We start from the raw sequence: 19,992 nt of genomic DNA on the forward strand, positions 1-19,992 counted from the left end.
TCTATTTTGACGAATAGGTCTACACTCTTATATTGTACTTTAAAAATCTGTTATAAAATACTTTTGACATCAGTACTTTGGATTTTGGCAAATAAACTTTTGACCTCGTTGTTGTGTTGTGTTTTGGGGTATAAAGAACAGTGGGTTAAATATCACTTACCAACAACAACAACAACAACAACAACAACAAAGCAGCATGCTATGTGGACACGAATCCTAATTCAGGTGCCCACATGTCCATAGTGCCCAGATGGTTTTGGTGCCCACTTGTCCTGTTACCCACCTCTCCAGGTTTTTGGGCTTGTTTTCGCTTATTTCTCTCACACAATGTGGCAACACTCTGTGTAGACTTTAGTCTTGTTTTCCTCGTCGCTTCAAACGGATTAAAAGCTGGAGACTCTCAGTGACGTCATTGATTGTTAGAGTTTATCAGGTAAAGTTCATGTTGTATCTTCTTGTTGTTTTCACTACAGAATGTGTGTTTGTGTTGAGAATGTTACTGCGTCACATATTAACCCACACCGTGGATAAGGACAATAAGCTAAGCAGTTAGCATAGTGTGCTAGCATAGCTGCTACAGCAGTCCTAGCAGATCAAATGTGTGTTGTTGGAATGTGTTGTGGAATTCATGGTCATTGTAGGAGGTTTTACAATAACATGACTGTTGTCAAACAAGTCCATGTTTTACTGAATGAACTGAATAGCAAGGGTAGCCACTAGCCATGGATCACACGACGCTCGTCCGTCCAGAGCGTCATGGCGGATCTTCAACCTGCTTTTTGCTCTTTCTCCATTTACAGCCCGTACATCTACATAAACGTTCACATTTCAATTATAAAGTGCTGACCTCATGGCCACGGATGTTACAATGTACATCGGGTGGGTCTAAGTACCCGTATCTTCCGTATTGTTCAATAGAAAAGCATTTTAATCCGATCGGTGGCCATTTTCTCCGAATTTTCTTCATGTGCTTTCAACTACGCGACCCTATCGGTTGGGAGGTGTATTGCACTCTGATATATTACAACTCTGTGAGAAAATGGCCGTCGATCGGATTAAAATGCTTTTTATTGAACAATACGGAAGATACGGGTACTTAGACCCACCCGATGTAAATTGTAACATCCGTGGCCAAGAGGTCAGCACTTTATATTTGAAATCTGAACGTTTATGTAGATGTACGGGTTGTAAATGGTAGAGGTGCAAAAAACAGGTTGAAGTTTCATCATGACTGTCATGATATGACAGTCATGTTTCAGGGTTAGGGTAGCTACTAGGCCTAGAATTAAGCAAGATTACATGAGAGGGTGAGCATTGCCGTGATTATTGACAAGCTAGTGATTGCTTGATTGAATACTTTATTAACAGTTTGCAAAATAAAAGCACAGGAAAGTACAGTTCAATACAAGGTCTGCTAAGAGGATTTTAAACCCAAGAAAGCACTATGGCTCGTTTCCATTGTGGTCCTTTGTACTCAATTGATTGACATTTAATGACAGACAAATATAAAATACTATGCAAAATCATCATATAAATGAGTAGTAATCAAAAAGAAAAATATGTACATTAAACAGTCAGGGGGGGGGTGGTGCCGTCAGGAATGAGGCGGAGCAAAGTTCCACAAGGAAAGGGAATGAAAGATTGATATCTTCTTCAAGAATTAAGCTTTTTGCTTTCATTCAATGTAAATTAATTAGTTAATAGTAAAAATGTACATCAGTGAATCATTCTCTGACACTGTTTCTGCTCCAGATATTGTTCTAATTTCTAACAGCGACATCATGGAACATAACCTCTGTGTGTTGTTGGAATGTGTTGTGGAACTCATGGTCATTGTAGAAGATTTACAATAACATGACTGTTGTGACCTCATTAGGACCTACATTTAACACAGACATTTATTAACATGAGCTGAATGTTAACAGTAGATGTGGATGTTAACCTTCCTGTTAACAATACAACTAACACAACCACTCTTTATTTATTTACTTATTTTAACCACATTAATCCTTGTGTCCCTGTTCTGGGTTTAACATTCAGTGAAAATAGCCGATCTACAAGCTTTTACACAAGTCCATGTTTGCAATGAACTGAATAGCAGGGGTAGCCATTAGGCCTAGAATGGTTGATATCCCATTCAATGGTTCTATTCTAATACAATACACACAACTTCAACATTTCACAGAGAGAAAACATAAAAGTTTGGGTACATGTTCTCTAGATATGAACTCTCCACATCAGATCAGTGGGCTAGGTTCAAAACCGGAGACAATATATTACTTTAAATAAGATATGCTGTGAACTAATTGAATATAACATAATGAAATGCTGTATTTCCATTATTGTCTCCGCCAGGCCGAAAGGCATGGCGAGAGAGTTGTGTGTGTGTGTGTGTGTGTGTGCAGAGATGCTCATAGGCCTGCGTCCTGCGTCGCTGACGCACAATATTGCGAAAGGACGCATTCATGACACCGTCGTGGCGTCCATGGGACGCACTAGAGTTGTCACCAACAACAGAGACAAATAAAAAAATAATTTGCGGTAAAATTAGTTGCTGTGATGTGCATGGACTCTCTCGGTTAGACACCGTTGTTTGGAGAAGTATAACTCTCGGTTAGACACCTTTGTACTGGAGAAGTATAACTCGGTTAGACACCGTTGTGTGGAGACTCTCTCGCACACGTTGTTTTCCTCCGAGGTGGAAAGACTGGTTACACACGTTGTCGCAGCAGCAGCAGCACAGCCCCCCCCCCCCCCCCCCACACACACACACACACACACACACACACACACACACACACACACACACACACACACACTCTGTTAGGCTACGCTACACACAGAGGTGGAAAGACTGGCGACGCCAGGTTACACACAGAGAGAGAGAGAGAGTGAGACGGCATGAGGAGCTGGTTGAGACCTGGTCTCAAACGTGTAAAAAAGTCTTGGATAGACCACTGTCTGGAATAATAACTGATCATCATACATACAGGTCTACTACTAACCTTTGTTGCTATTGTCATCTTAAATTGACCAGCCAAAGTAAAATCCACGATTTTAGAGTGTTCTCCAACTTGCTTGGAGAATGGAGATCAGAGTGATGTGATGGATGCGTTTAACGCATGTTGCCAATCAGCTGTGTAACATTAGCAGGTTAACGATGGCTCGTTGAGTCTATGCATTTGACCCTGATTTGACCACAAAGGCAATCAAAATTAATGGCAGCTGTAAGTAACCGGTTGTCTATCATCTGTGTCTTGTGTATGTTTAATAGCCAACTGAATGTTTTCTGTAGCCTAGTAGAGATATCAAGAAATTCCCTGAAGAGGGAGACCCTCTCCCTCATGCTAAACTTAAAGTGACTTAAAAGGTTCCACTTCTCCTCAAAAAGACAACTTTATTTTCCTTTCTCAATGACAAGCCTAATAATTATTATTGCATTTTGGCTATGTGCAATAACTGCAAGCCAATGTTAATAGGCATTGTCAGTATTTGTCTTCATTATTTCTTGAATTCCTATTTCTTTAGTTGCCAATAATTCCACTGTAAGCCAGTGTTTTCAGTCTTTTATTGCTACACAATAAATAGTAAAAATTAATTCTACATTCATAAATGATACAAAATAAAATAATAATGATACAAAGGTTCTGTGATTAAATGTATTCTATTGCCCCCCGTTGACAAAACCGTCCCGGGGGGGCACCGAACTGGGTCCAAGCACTGCACCACGTAGGGTGTGAATTTTTGTGGGACTCATAAAATGTCCTGGGACCCATCTAAAAGACCACCCTTGGTTCCCAGGACCCATTACATTGAAAAGCTAGCAACATCACTGCAGGCTGGAAAAAGTCACACTTGGATCTGCGGACTCTGAGTCCATACTCTTCCAGTCTCTGCAGAGTAGCATCCAGGTTCTTCAAGTGCTCTTCCTCTGTCTTTCCGGTGACAAGTATGTCATCCAAATAGCATTGGACCCCAGCCAATCCACTCAGTATTTGGTCCATTGCACGCTGGAAGATAGCTGGGGCCGATGTTATGCCAAATGGCAATCTGCAGTACTAGAGGCCCTTGAGAGTGTTTATTGTGAGCAGCTCTCTCGACTTCTCCTCGACATGCATTTGGAGGTATGCTTGGTTGAGGTCAATTTTACTGAATTTTTGTCCCCCAGCCAGGCCAGTGAACAGATCATCAATGTGAGGCAGTGGATATTGTTCAACCTCCAGTACAGGATTGACAGTGACCTTGAAATCACCACAGATCCTCACAGAGCCATTTTCTTCATGACCGGCACAATTGGAGTGGCCCAGTCACTCTGGCTGACATGCACCAGCACCCCGCTCTTGATCAAGGATTCCAACTCTGCTTCAACTTTTCGCCTTATTGCATAGGGAACTGGTCTGGCTTTGAGGAATCTTGGTCTGCTGTCAGGCTTAATGTTCAGTTTGACTGTTATCTCCTTCATGCTCCCCAAATCATCATTGAACACTGCAGCATGTTTGTGTAGAATAGTTGCCAACCCTACATCCTCTTTGCGCAGCATACGGATTGCCCGCCAGTCCAGGATTATGTCTTCCAGCCACGAGCGGCCTAGCAGCGATGGAAAATCCCCCTTGACCACGTACAATGGTAACTTAGCCGTTTGGCCATGCACCTGAACTGTGACATCAACGCACCCCTTTGTAGGCACTGGCTCACCTGTGTAGGTTTTTAGGATGAGACTGGAAGGCTGCAGTGAGAGGTGCCGCAGGTTCTTTTTGTAAACTGCATAAGACACCAGGGAGACTGCTGAACCTGTGTCGACTTCCATGCGCACTGGTCGCCCATCCAGCAGTGGAGAAACCCAGTATCCATCTGGGCCCCCAGTAACTGACAGCACATACACGCTTGCCTCATCAGATGAGCCACTGCTCTCAGCTGTGGCGTGGCTGTGTTGCACATTATGCACAGACTGTCCCTGTCACTGTTTGAACCTGTGCTTTGGCCTCTCATTGTTTTTGGGGGTCTTGTCAGCTCCCTTGCTCTTACAAGCACGTTCAATGTGCCCTTTTTTTCCACATTTTTTCAGACTCCCCCTCCTCTTGATTTATTTTATGGAAACGAAAACGTTCAGCAATCACCAAGGGCTTTGGGGAATAATGGGCTGCTAACCCTTTATCACGTCATAACTTTTGGATCCAGGCTTGTCAGGCTGAACAAGACAACGTAACAAATTGAATGATTTTGGTCCGAGTACAGTTAAAAACGTCGGCACCAGCTTAGCATCATCAACGCTGTTTGCCTCCGCAAAATACTCAAAACGTTCTGTATAAGAGCTCCACTGTTCAGTACCTTCATCAAAAGGACCAATGCTTCCAATCAACGCCGTCATCTTATCCACTCCGTTTGATTGTACTCACAACGGCACTAGTATGCTTCCCACAGCCACTTGTCCTTCCATCTTTTTTTTTCTTTTTCTTATCTCCCGTCAAACCGAGTGCAAGACACACGCAGGTATCAACAAATCCTCGTCGCCACTTTGTTGTATCGCCTTGGTGGTTAGTAGGCTACATCCAACACTACTGTATACAACAAATAAGACGGAGCGTGGTTCCCAATGTAATGGTCTTTATTCACCTCAGGTCAGGTCTGAACTGGCTGAGATGCCTTGGCTTGCATTTACACCACAGGTGTCAATCATGGTGATCACAGCACAACAGATGTCAATAATGGTAATCACAATATATGTGAGCAGGCCTGGTGTTTCGGGCATCAACTCGCGAGTTGAAAAACAGTAGAAACTAGCTAAATAACTTTTTTTTTTTTTTGGCTGATTTTCGTTTTTTTCCATATTAACACAGTTCGAATGTTGAGGAAGCTTTCGATCCCAACAGATATCCGTTTTAGAATCATTAAGTGGTTTAAATTACATTACAAACACAGCAGTGTTTCTGTGTGTTTCTGTCGGTCTTGTGGGGGCGGAGAGTGGTTTTAACTTGCAGGGACAACAGTAGCATGAGTGGTTTTGGTTGGTCGTTGGCCCATTGTTCTCCGGTTACAAGCCTAATCCCCGCCCATCAGTTTCGCTCCTCTCTGTGGTGGTGTAAAGTGACTAAGTACATTTACTCAATTACTGTACTTAAGTACAATTTTGAGGTATTTTACTGTACTGGAGTAATATCCACTGGGTGAATATTCAACCTGAGGCTGAAACTAACTTCACCACGGTGGGAAGCGGCTAGCCCTGGTCCAGAGCGTTAGTCAGTTCCCTCAAGTTCCCTCAAGAGTAGTGAAAATAAACAAAACCATTTCGCTACTCACCGAAACAAAGGCTGTTTTGTGTTGTTGAAAGTCTATTCTCGGAGGTGGGAAGCCTCTCAGCACCCCACCTACTCTGCAAAATACACTTTTTGGGCAGAAAATAAAATATGTCCACGACACGGAAATTATTTTTATTTACTCCACAGTGCCCTCTACAGATTTGGTTAATGGTTAGTTCAAATTGTCCAGATCTGTAGAGGGCGCAGTGGAGTAAATAAAAATAATCTCACTAACGCTCTGGACCAGGGATAGGAAGCGGCCAGTATTGCGTCTTTTCTAGTTGTTTCTAGCAGAATCTAGTTGTATAAACAATATAACATTGTAGCGAACACAGCAGCTACAGTAGGTGAGGGCAGCCCCAGCTAAACAACAGGCCGCTCGACGTTCGTATGGAAGTATTTCACTGAAGATGTGGCCAAAACAACAGTGGAGTAACGAGGCTAGGAGCTAGCATTGTTAGCTCGCCGCCAAGCGTCATGGCACACCTGGTGTTTGCATTTCTCCATTTACAACTCGTACATCTACATAAACATTCATATTTCAAATATAAAGTGCTTATCTCATGGCCACGGGTGTTATAATTATCTACGGGCCCTCATAAGTACCCGTATCTTCCGTATTGTTCAATAAAAAGCATTTTGATCCGATTGATGGCCATCTCCGTTTTTTTTTTCAACTACGCGGCCGTATCGGTTGGGGGGTGTATTGCACTCCTGATACGTTATAACTCTATGAGAAAATGGCCGCCGATCGGATTAAAATGCTTTTTATTGAACAATATGGAAGATACGGGTACTTAGACCCACCCGAAGTGAATGGTAACATCCGTGGTCATGAGGTAAGCACTTTATATTTGAAATCTGAACGTTTATGTAGATGTACGGGTTGTAAATGGAGAGTGCAAACACCAGGTTGGAGTTAATCCAGGTGGTGCGTATCTTTATCATTAGTAGGTAAACCTCGACTATAGTCGACTACCAGTGGGTCAAATTTAGTGGTGGAAGAAGCACTTGGTGGTAGCAATACCACAATATAAAAAGTAAAAGGCATCAAAATATACTTAAAGTACCTAAAGTAAAAGTACTCAAATGTTTGAAAATAGCTGATCTACAAGCTCACAACACGTTGCAATGCGCATTGTGAGCTTGTAGAGCGGCTCTACCTAAAAAAATGTACTTAAGTACAGTAGCCTACTTGAGTAAATGTACTTAGTTACTTTCCACAGTAAAAATCCGAAAATGGGGGAGTGATTAGAGGAGTTACCCATTGTTCACGCCCATTACCTGGAGCTGAGAGGTGCTAGAAAGTGGAAATTCTTTAAAAGGGATTATCTCAGTTCGGACTATTATAGATGACAAGATTCAAATGATCACATCTTCTTCAAATGTGTTCCAATTTCAATGAATGATACATCATATGAAAGCTTATATTCTGTACTTCAACAATCTGTAATAAAATGAAAAATGAAAAATGCCCCGTTGCTGCCTAAAGCACTGTACCCGCTCACATATGACAAATAGTAGTTAATGTACATCAGTGAATCATTCTCTGACACTGCTTCTGTTTCTGCTCCAGATATTGTTCTAATTTCCAGCAGCGACATGATGGAAAAAACCTCTGTGTGTTGTTGGAATGTGTTGTGGAATTCATGGTCATTGTAGAAGATTTTACAATAACATGACTGTTGTGACCTCATTAGGACCTACATTAGGGATGTGCGATATATCGGCCAACCGATATATATCGGCCGATATAGTTGTTTTTGAATTAATCGGTATCGGTCCGATATCAAAATTGCGCCGATGTGAACAGCCGATGATTGCCTCTGTGTCTCGCTGCTCCAGCTGTAGGACTCAAGAGTAGTGTGTGTGTGTGGGTGTGGGCGGGGAATAGGTGATGCGGTGTCGGGTTTCACATGGTGTACCGACGTGCGCGCTGCCTCTCATTCACTCAGAGAGAGCCTGAGTGTGTCTCATTGTGAGCGCTGTTCGGTGCTCGCGTGTTGCTCCACTCATTAATTCATTTGCTTCAGGTGTGTAAGCCCAGCGAAGCTTATTAAATTGGTCATTGGGCAAAAGCAGAGCCTACGCGACCGTGTTGGTGGACAATTATAGCAGTAGTTGGGCGCTGTTTGGCAATACTTGTTGCTATAGAGCATGCTAATAAGTGCTAAGTGCTAACAAGTAACAACAAACAAATGTATGCTATTAAGCGTGCGCGCACACAGACAGACAGACAGATCTTGGAAAGATTTAATGTAGCCAACTCTCAGAGAGTCAATATGGTTTTAGAACTAACAGATCAACATCTCAGGCATTGATGGAATCCATTGAAAGAATCACAGATGCAATTGGAATATTAATTTACCTCAAAAAAGCTTTTGACACTATCTATCACAACATATTAATAAGCAAACTGGAGAAAATTGGTATTAGAGGCATTGCAGTAGACTGGATTAAAACAAAGTTATTTGGACAGACGTCAACAGTTTGTGAAGCTGGGCAATTACAGCTCAAATCATTTGGACATTGCTTGTGGCGTCTCCCAGGGGTCAGTATTGGGGCCCAAACATTTTATTCTTTACATCAATGATATTTGCCAAGTTTCTAAGCTGCTGTCACTGGTACTTTTTGCAGTAGACACAAATGTTTTTTGCTCTGGGGATTATCCAGGTGATAATATAAAATAATTTGGAATAAACAGGGATTGCTTTTTCAAATTCAGTGTTTACACATATTTTTCAGAATGGATAAAACAGTTTTTTTTAATCGATCATATCGACATCGGTTAACCTCCTATAGACCATATTCACACATCGGCCATGTTTCTATGAAGTCAATGAAAGTAGCCACCCCGGGTGGCGGCACTTTCAATGTTAAATTCCAATATGGCTGCCGTGTGAATATGGTCTATTGCAACCACTCTTTATTTATTTACTTATAAGTAGATTTAAAGGATCTACACCATGAATTAAAATAATAATAATAATATCATATTGTCTATGTCCCTCAAACGTTTTTCAAAAGGTTTGAGCCTAAATCAAGCCTCAGATATACTAATTCCAACTAACTTCTCTCTGGCTTATAAAGCGCTTTCACCTGCAATACCACATTGTCCTGTTTGGCACGGGGCGCTATTGAGCCAGTGTGTATGCATGTTATCTCCTGGTTCTGTGTGGAAAAAGTAAAAAAAATAAAATACATAAATTAAAAAAATATATATTTTTTGGTTGGAACTGAAAAACGAGAGGGATTGTACCCTGACGTGACGTCACGTCAGGGTGCAAATCAGTTTGGCCTGTTTTGAGACCAATTTTACAGAAAACCCCAGATTTGCTGTGAAAGCCTGAGTGTTCAAACTGGGGTATTTTGGGGGATAGAAGAGAGGTAGGGGAGACCAAAAAAGAAGAAAAAGTTAAAATTCATGGTGTAGTCCCTTAACCACATTAATCCTTGTGTCCCTGTTCTGGGATGAACATTCAGTGAAAATAGCCGATCTACAAGCTTACATGTTTGCAATAAACTGAATAGCAGGGGTAGCCATTAGGCCTAGAATGGTTGATATCCCATACAATGCTTCTATTCTAATACAATACACACAACTTCAACATTTCACAGAGAGAAAACATAAAAGTTTGGGTACATGTTCTCTAGATATGAACTCTCCACATCAGATCAGTGGGCTAGGTTCAAAACCGGAGACAATATATTACTTTAAATAAGATCTTCTGTGAACTAATTGAATATAACATAATGAAATGTAGCTCCAATCGGAACCTCTCCCTCCGCTGTATATCTCCGAGATGAGGTTCCACGTTTGTCGGTGCCGTTTGAGCAGGACATTTTCGAATATTTTCCACTTTACATGTTTCTTACCCCTTCATATCCAAAAAGTAAAGGTTTTCTGCAATGCTCTCAGATATTTTAACTTTTAACGCGCAATAAAATCTATCCAACAAGTTGAAAAAAGCGTTTAAATAGCTTATCTCCTCAGCCGGTTCCATGTTTTTAAGACATACCGGAAGTTGCGCCCGCAGAGGCCACATTACTGATCCCCTGGTCAAATGTTGAATTGCATCTTCCACCTGATGTAACCAGATGTTATTCATTATCCAACCAGGGGTGGCAGCACCGCTGCGAAAAGGGATGATACTTCCGGGTGGTATTAACACAACGAATAAGAGTAGGAATATTATGGAACCGGCTGAGTAGATTAGCGATTTAAACGCTTTTTTCATCATCTCGGAGCTACATAGTTTAGTTTAGTTTAGTTTAGTTTAGTTTATTTCAGTCAGTCAATTTGTGGTAACATTACAGTAGGTAATAAAATAAAATAAATGTTATCAAGAAAAGATACCCACATTTCTGACCAAAAAGGTATAGGCTGAAGCATTGCTTATTACGCCTACCCTTTTACAAAACAAAGAAAAAATGAAAGTCAAAATGGAGAGAGAAAAAGAAACAAAAAACAAAAAACAAAAAGAAAAAAAAGGAAACAAGGTACAAGGACAAGATACTTTTCTGTACATGTACGTGTTTGCTGTACTGTACAAGTATTTGTATATATGCTAAGATAAATAAAGTCATACAGAAGGCACATGCCATTTATGTTTTTTTATAATTATCTATCATCTTATTTTTAAGTAATCTTTTGAATATTTTTAATGAGCTACACAATTTCAGATCTTTATCAAGGCTGTTCCACAGAGTTACTCCTTTGAATGTTGTACATCTTTGTTTTGCATTTGTTCTTGTTTTTTCTTTTGAGTAAATGCATGTACCCCTGAGATTATACTTAGTTTGTCTTTTATGAAACATCTTCTGGATACTGTCCGGGAGCATGCTGTTATTGATTTTGTACATGAGTTGAGAGATTTTAAAGTCCACTAGTTCTCTGAATTTGAGACTGTTGGAATTTATGAATAAAGTGTTGGTTGGCTCATAGTAATCCACTTTGTTAACAATTCTTATTGCTTTTTTCTGGAGTATGTATATTGGGTTACTTATTGATTTAAATGTGTTACCCCAGACTTCCACACAATATGTGATGTGTGGTATTATTAGGGATTGGTACAGAATATATAATGAATTTGTGTAGAGAATGTCTTTTGTTTTATGCAGTATTGCAATGGCCCTTGATATTTTTGTTTTTAATTGATTTATATGGGGATTCCAGCTCAACTTATGGTCAATAACCACTCCAAGAAATTTGTTGTCATAGACTCTCTCTATTTTTACTGTATCTATCATAATTTGTATATTTTGTTCAATTTGTCTATTTCCAAATACCATAAACTTTGTTTTATTTAAATTTAATGATAATTTATTTGCATCAAACCATCGTTTTATTGTTTTTAGTTCCATTTCCACTGTATCCAGAAGATGCCTCAGATCTTTACCAGAGCAAAACAAATTTGTATCATCAGCGAACAAGACACAGTCCAACTTCCTGGATACATTGCATATCTCATTGATATATAAGATGAAAAGCTTTGGCCCCAGGACCGATCCCTGTGGGACCCCACATGTGACCCTCAATAATTCAGACTTATTCTTTTTTATTTGTACATATTGGAATCTATTTTCTAGGTAATTTTTAATCCATACATTAGCTACCCCTCTAATACCATATCTATTTAGTTTTTTCAATAATAATCTATGGTCTATAGTGTCAAATGCCTTTTTTAAATCTATAAATAGTCCCACAGTGTATTCATTATTTTCAGTGTTTGTAGATATTTTATCTATAAGTTCCATAACAGCCATGGTTGTAGATCGGTTAGATCTAAATCCATATTGTTGGTCACTCAATAGATTTTGTTTTTCTATGAAGTGCTCCAACCTATGTGCAAAAAGTTTTTCTAGTATTTTTGAAAATTGGGGGAGAAGGGAAATTGGCCTATAATTAGAAAATATATGCTTATTTCCATTTTTGAAAATTGGAATTACTTTAGCTGTCTTCATTTTATTGGGAAATATTCCTGTTTGAAGTGACTGATTGCAGATATGAGTCAGTGGTTTTGCAATATATATTATAATGTTTTTAACTAGGCTCATATCTATATCATCACAATCAGTAGATCGTTTATTTTTAAATTTATTTACCACTTCAATTAATTCATTCTCCTCAATTTTCGTTAAAAATATAGTATTGGGGTTGTTGTTAATAATATTCTCATCTATTCCGTCCTTAATTATTGGGTCAACAATTTCATTTGCCAAATTTGAACCTACATTTATAAAAAATCATTAAATTAATTTACAATCTCCTTGGCTGTAGATATGTTTGGTTTATTTTCTGTGATAAAGTGATCAGGATAATCAGATTTTTTTAAGCCCTTCTTAATTATGCTGTTTAGAATGTTCCATGTACCTTGTGTATTATTTCTATTTTGTTGCAGCAGTTTATTGTAGTATTCCTTTTTATTAAGTCTCATTATGTTAGTTAATTTATTTTTGTATTTTTTATATTTATTTTCAGCTTCCTTAGTTCTATTCTTTAAAAACAGCCTATACAATATATTTTTCTTTTTACATGCATTTTCTAAGCCTCTAGTCATCCAAGGCTTCTCCTCAAATTTGTGTTTCTTCTGTAATCTTAATGGACAATGCTTATCATATAAGGCAGTGAAAATAGAGAGGAATCCATCATAAGCCTCATTTGGATCATCGTGAGTATAGACCACATTCCAGTTTTGCTTCCCCAGGTCTTCCTTTAGAGCATCTACAGCTTCTGATGTTTTTTTGCGAATAAATGTTTGATTTTCATGATAACTTTGGGTTTTTGTCTTAATAGAGTTGTGAAAGGTTGCAAAAACAGGAAGGTGGTCAGTGATGTCATTTAGTAAAATTCCACTTACTACTTTGCTCTCAATGTCATTCGTAAAAATATTATCGATCAAGGTAGCACTATTACAAGTTATTCTTGTTGGTTTTAAAATAACAGGAAATAGGCTTAAGCTATACATTGTGTCCACAAAGTCTCTAGTTTTTTTGTTTTCCTTTGAATTCAAAAGATTTACATTATAATCACCGCATACATACACCGTCTTTCTTTCAATGATTTTACCATATAAATCAGTCATCTTATCACTGAACGTGTCAAGACATGATCCGGGAGTTCTATATACACTACTTATTATTAAACTCTTTGATTTTTCCACATATATTTCCACTGTAATAATTTCCATTATGTTTTCTACAATTAATGACATTGTTTCTATTATTTTGCATTTAAAGTCGTTATGTACATACAAGGCAACACCTCCATACCTGTTGTTTGCTCTGTTAATTGTGAATAGTTCATAATGGTCAAGTTGCACTTCGGCCTCCGTGACTTTTGTGAGCCAGGATTCCGATATGGCAATGACACTGAACTTGCTAAACTTTGATAGAAAGTCCTTAATGTCTTTAAAGTTTTTATGGAGACTTCTGCTGTTGAAATGTATCATTGACAAGCTACCATCCATTATTATATTGCCTTTAAACTGTTCCTCAGTGTAGTACTCACAGTTGCAGTTGGTGTCGCTGTAAACGTGGTTTACTGGGTCAATGTTAATTCCAAGTTCATATGGCTTGTACTCAGTGAAGTCAAACGATTTGAGATTCAGCTCCTCATAGTTCTGTGCAGTATAATCCACATAATTCCGCGATCCCATTATTCCAAATGCATCATCATCCACATCATTGAATGGAAAGGAACAGTCTATGTCCATATTAGTGTCCATGATTTGAGATTCGGGATTATTCGCTGAAGTTTACTTTCCATTAAGAGTCCAGAAAACATGAGATCCAAAAAGGAGACAAGGAAAAAAGAACACATGCATATAGACGGACGTCGTTCATACAAGCATGTAACTGTCATACTCATATTCACGTTGATCTTTACCGTCTTCTCATGCGACAGCAGCGCAAATAAGATTAAGTCATTCATTTGTACTTGTCAAGGTCTTTTAATTCCTTCACCATCACCGCCTTTGCTTCTTCAGAGGATCCATTCAGCCGAATCATAACCTTACAGTTTCTCGTCCACGTTGCTTTAATTTTTTCTTGTTTTCTTAGAATGCGTGCCTCCCTTGCAATTTCTGCATTCTTTTTCGTAAGGTGCTCATTCACATACACACCCGTCCTGGCCAGCTTCTTACCTTGTCTTAACAATTCAATCTTGCCTTTTCGATTAGCAAAACGAATTATAATAACAGGCTTAGATTTGCTGTCCTTTCGGGGTAGTGTGTGACAAGCTGAGATGTTATGGCTGTCAATGGTCATGTTTCTGCTTTCGAAGAACTTGACGACTTGTTGTTCCAGTGTTTGTAACTCTTGCTCGGGCGCGTCCTCTCCTTTGTCTGAGACTGCCGCGGCCCTCGCATATGTTTGGTGCTTTGTTTCCAGACCCGTAATAACGAGGTCCTCCATTCGTGTGTATTGTTCCAGATTTTCCATCCTCTTCTCCAAGTCGTTGATCTTCATATCCTTTTCTTTTATTTCTGTTTTGAGGAGTTTCACCTCCTCGCTCATAAGATCGATCATCTCTGTCTGTTGTTTGGAGATTTTTCCTATCTCCTCTGACAGACGGTTCAATGTTGTCCTGAACTCCTCCATCTCTTCTTCCATCTTACTCTGTTTATTTGTTTTTGGTGGCATTATTCTGGTAATTATTTGAGTGATTTACAAATATTCATCATGATATTCACCAGCATAAAGCGTTGTCAAGCGCAAAAACGCTGCGGCCACCTCCTCTCATCAGCTGCCTGGTTCATTCCCTCAGGGTATGAGGAGGGAGAGGTTCTAAATGGGGCTAAATGAAATGCTGTATTCCCATTATTTTACATACTTTGTTTATGTTACATCCTGTGTGGCTGTAACATAAACAAAGTATGTAAAATAATGTATTTATTTCCTAAAAACATTTGGGGATTTCTGCTTTTCCTTTTAAAATGACACACATACATTGTGACTGATAATGCTGCTATATCTGAATCATTATAAATATATTGTAATATTGTATATTATATTTGACAAAATGACATGCAATCAGAGTGCCTTACTGCAATAGCTACAGTATTGATTTGGTACTCGGGGCTTCACATTAACTTGTTGAGGCACTTGTCCTTTGCACAAGTAAATGTCCCATTCACTTGTTTTGTGAAAAACACAACAGAAATCAGAGAATATGTGACTTTTATAAATCCTTTAACATGGAAGATGCCTAGATTTTTTGTTGTTGTGTGATCACCTGATCTCTGGGTGTACTCTTCTTCGGTGGTGCTTGGATCATTCACAGCAGCATTTAGAGCTGACCCAAATAGTTTGGAGCTTCGAAGCTTCGTTCGATGACATTTCAACGTAAAAAAAAAGAATTAAGACCCTTCCTGTTTTATTTTTTACTTTTTTTACAATCAAAATAGCCGATCTACAAGCCCACAACGCATTGCAGTATGACATGTAGAGAGCATGTAGATCTGCTCCTCTTCAAAGCCAAGTGATCAGTGTTGCCAGATTTTGGTCTCTGAAAACAAGCCCAAAAGAAGCGACTATAGGCCACATGAACACTTCAAACCTATAAATGTGGCTATTTGAAAATAGCCACATAACTTTAGTGCCCGGACAAGTGAATGGGAAACGTATATCTGCCTCAAAAAGTTAATGTCAAGCCCTGCCAGTCTAAACTTAATGTTTTGAATTTCATCTTGAGAAATGTACAGTTAATCATAAGCACAATGATGTATGGGACAACTACAACAATGAGTAGACTTCTCCATATGATACAACGGTGCATAACCAAGAGAGTGCTACTTCTCCAACAACGTGCTGCATAACGAGAAACTGATATACGTCTCGGTGCGTAACCAAGAGAGTGCTATATATCTCCAATGCAACGGTGTGTAACCGAGAGAGTGTTATGCTTCACATGAGCGTCACATTATTGTGGAAATAAAGTTTGACATGTCCGACGGACAACTAAGATTTTAATTTGATTGTCTGTAATTGTTAATTACTTGTCAGGACAACCGTTAATATCGAGCCCTGTAATATCATGTAGCGTTTAGTTAACTCATTGACACAACGGTGCGGGGCGTCGCTGAACGCTGTGTCACTGTTATTCCAGCGCTTTACGTGCGATCTCACCGCTTGTCATAAAGGACATTATTTTATAACTTAGAAATTCCAATTATATTATCTATATAGGCTATGAAGTTGAACAAAAAAACGGATGAACATGTGATGGAATGGAATCAGTGTAGAGGGTCCTCATCTGGAGATGTTTGATACCTCAGTCTCTATGAAGAGATGGATGGATGAGGGACAGAGTCAGGAAACTAATCCTGGCCCCAGAATATTACATAAAGTCCCAGTGGTCTACCATGCATTTTAAGGTTACTTTCATCATTTTATGATATTTGTAAACCACATTGTTATATTAAAATGTGTATTAATTATGTAAAATAAATAAATACATGATTACATATGGGTGCTCCTTAAACGTTGGTGGGTGCTCCTAATCTGTTCTGATGCTCCTTAATTTTTTAATTGGTAGCAGCAGTTCTACCAAGTAAAACAGTTACATTTGAGCCCTGTCTGTGACAAATTCTTTAGAAGTGAGTCTTTGGAAAGTATTTTAAAAGTATCATGAACGTCTTCTAAATGTGATGTTGATTGAACATAAAGCTAACACTGTATTGTTGAAGCTCTTCAGTGATCTTCTCTGTGGTATGTAAGGTTGATGAATGAAAACTAAATGTTTTTTATTCTATTTCCACAGAGCACCACAGGGAGAGATCTACGCTATCAAGAGAGATGGCCTCCAAAAGATCATTAACATGGTCAGAGGAACAGAGAGAGATGGACCAGAGACATGGACTGTTTGATGCAATGCTGCAACCTGTAGTAAAGTTGTACAGGATAGGTATGTACTGTCTTATTTACTGTATGTTTCAACTGACTACTACAGAGAGAAGTCTGTATTTACAGAATCATATGTTTATAGTAGCCGATGCACAAGCTACGCGCTATACAGTATTTTGACGACGGATCTCCTTAATGTTGCTTAAAGTTTTTAATAACCAACAGAAAAGGGTTGCAAAGTAAGCAGTGTTATTGTATTAACACATTGACTGTCAGGTATTAATTTATCAATTCATCATCCTTGCCAACAAAATAGATGGGCACTCAACGCTTCTGTTAAAGGTTAGGGAAGTCGGGAAAGCTACTAAAATCTACACTTAATGTACACTCACTTATCATCGCTCCAAGTGGCTTGGGGAGCCTCCTCTCTACTCACTCTGTGCTCCCCCTAAAGCAAATGAACATTTGTTATGTGAACCATTTCTGATTCGTGCTGGAGTGCTGAGGAGGCAGACGTTGAGGAATTGGAATTTGGCTATTGAGTTGTTCTCCCCTGATGTTCTCCGTCCTCTTTCCTCCTTCTAGACCTCACTCTACTTCCTGTGTGTAAAGAAGAGGTTTCCCTTGAACAGCAGAAGAGGAGCCCCAGTCTGGTCCAGGTGAAACTAGAACCTCCACAGATTAAAGAGGAACAGCAGGAGAGGAGCCCCAGTCTGGTCCAGGTGAAACTAGAACCTTCACAGATTAAAGAGGAACAGCAGGAGAGGAGCCCCAGTCTGGTCCAGGTGAAACTAGAACCTCCACAGATTAAAGAGGAACAGCAGGAGAGGAGCCCCAGTCTGGTCCAGGTGAAACTAGAACCGCCAAATACTAAAGAGGAAAAGGAGGAGATGCTTCTAAGCTCAGGGGAGGCTGGAGGGTCATCGATGACATTATTGGTAGTGCAAAGCGAAGATGATGATGAAAACAGAGAGACAGATTCTCAAACCAGCACCTCAACTGAACACATGACAATACAAGCATCACAACCAACTAGCAATGACCAGCTCATCTCTTCACACTGTTCTGAATCTGATACTGATGACAGTGATAACTGGGAGAACAGGGATTATAAGTCAGTTGTAAACATACTGGAATCACAAAAGATGCAACATGTGGAAGGACAAAGATTGTCTTTGAGCAACAAGCTGTCCCAGAACCCGAAATCATTAAAGCAAAAGCCATCCAAGAGGAGTCAAACAGGAAAGAAACAATTTAGTTGTGATCAGTGTGGGACAATGTTCATTAGAAAAGATCATCTCAAAGTTCACCAGAGAATACATACAGGAGAGAAGCCTTATCACTGTGACCAGTGTGGGGAACAGTTCAGCCAGAGCAGTAGTCTCAAACAGCATCGGACAATTCATACAGGAGAGAAGCCCTACCACTGTGACCAGTGTGGGAAAAAGTTCAGCAAGAGCCGTAGTCTCAAACTTCACCAGATAATTCATACAGGAGAGAAGCCCTACCACTGTGACCAGTGTGGGAAAAAGTTCAGCCGGAGCAGTCATCTCAAAAGTCACCAGATAATTCATACAGGAGAGAAGCCCTACCACTGTGACCAGTGTGGGGAACGGTTCAGCCAGAGCAGTACTCTCAAACAGCACCAGAGAATTCATACAGGAGAGAAGCCTTACCACTGTGACCAATGTGGGGAACAGTTCAGCCAGAGCAGTCATCTCAAAAATCACCAGAGAACTCATACAGGAGAGAAGCCCTACCATTGTGACCAGTGTGGGGAACGGTTCAGCCAGAACGTTAATCTCAAAAAGCACCAGAGAATTCATACAGGAGAGAAGCCTTACCACTGTGACCAGTGTGGGGAACGGTTCCGCAATAGGAGTCATCTCAAAACTCACCAGAGAATTCATACAGGAGAGAAGCCCTACCACTGTAACCAGTGTGGGAAAGGGTTCAGCCAGAACGGTAATTTTAAAAAGCACCAGAGAATTCATACAGGAGAGAAGCCCTACCACTGTGACCAGTGTGGGGAACGGTTCCGCCATAGCAGTAGTCTCAAAGTTCACCAGAGAATTCATACAGGAGAGAAGCCCTACCACTGTGACCAGTGTGGGGAACGGTTCCGCCATAGCAGTCATCTCAAACATCACCAGAGAACTCATACAGGAGAGAAGCCCTACCACTGTGACCAGTGTGGGGAACGGTTCAGCCAGAGCAGTACTCTCAAAGATCACCAGAGAATTCATACAGGAGAGAAGCCCTACCACTGTGACCAGTGTGGGAAAGGGTTCAGCCAGAACGGTAATTTCAAAAAGCACCAGAGAATTCATACAGGAGAGAAGCCCTACCACTGTCACCAGTGTGGGAAAGCGTTTGGATGGCAGAGTACCTTAAAGAAACACATTCAAACAATTCACACTGAATTGAGTCCTTTCCGTTCTGAATAGTGCGAGAATGGTTTCAACCGACATGGTTTAAAGTCTCATCAGCACATCTGTAGTGGATTGGCTGTTGTCAGCTTTGGAAATATTGTAATATTTAAGTGGTTTATTTCATGGACATTGTTTTTTGTGTTACCACTGTGTAGGAGGTGTTTGTTTCTGCCTAGAACTCCTTGTCAAGAAGACACATTTAGTTGTTACACGTCCTCCCTTTGAAGAGGTTATGTGGAAGTAGATGTATTTCTTTGTCTAAATATGAATATTGCATTGTCTAAAAATGTATACTGCGTTGTCTAAAAATTTATATTGCCCTAGCCTTGACGACCTTGCAGGATTATGCAACGGCTAAAATGTAACTTAGATAGCATGTTATATAGACTGATGCCAGTTCATTGTTGGCCTGGCATCTT

General features: G+C 39.8%; 1 protein-coding gene across 1 annotated transcript; it reads left to right on the forward strand.

Annotated features, from left to right (window-relative positions):
- Nucleotides 1-378: 378 nt before the first annotated feature.
- On the forward strand, nt 379-19,749 carry LOC308086411 (uncharacterized protein; the record flags this gene model as incomplete). The annotated part of the gene is made up of 4 exons (XM_080429932.1): nt 379-433; nt 17,059-17,202; nt 17,727-18,079; nt 19,729-19,749. The coding sequence occupies exons 2-4, from the start codon at nt 17,094-17,096 to the stop codon at nt 19,747-19,749; spliced, it is 483 nt and encodes a 160-aa protein (XP_080286058.1). The 5' UTR covers nt 379-433; nt 17,059-17,093.
- Nucleotides 19,750-19,992: the final 243 nt, after the last annotated feature.

The sequence above is a fragment of the Gymnoscopelus braueri genome (genome assembly GCF_963280865.1).
Source record: "Gymnoscopelus braueri genome assembly, chromosome: 6".
Taxonomy (NCBI): Eukaryota; Metazoa; Chordata; class Actinopteri; order Myctophiformes; family Myctophidae; genus Gymnoscopelus; species Gymnoscopelus braueri.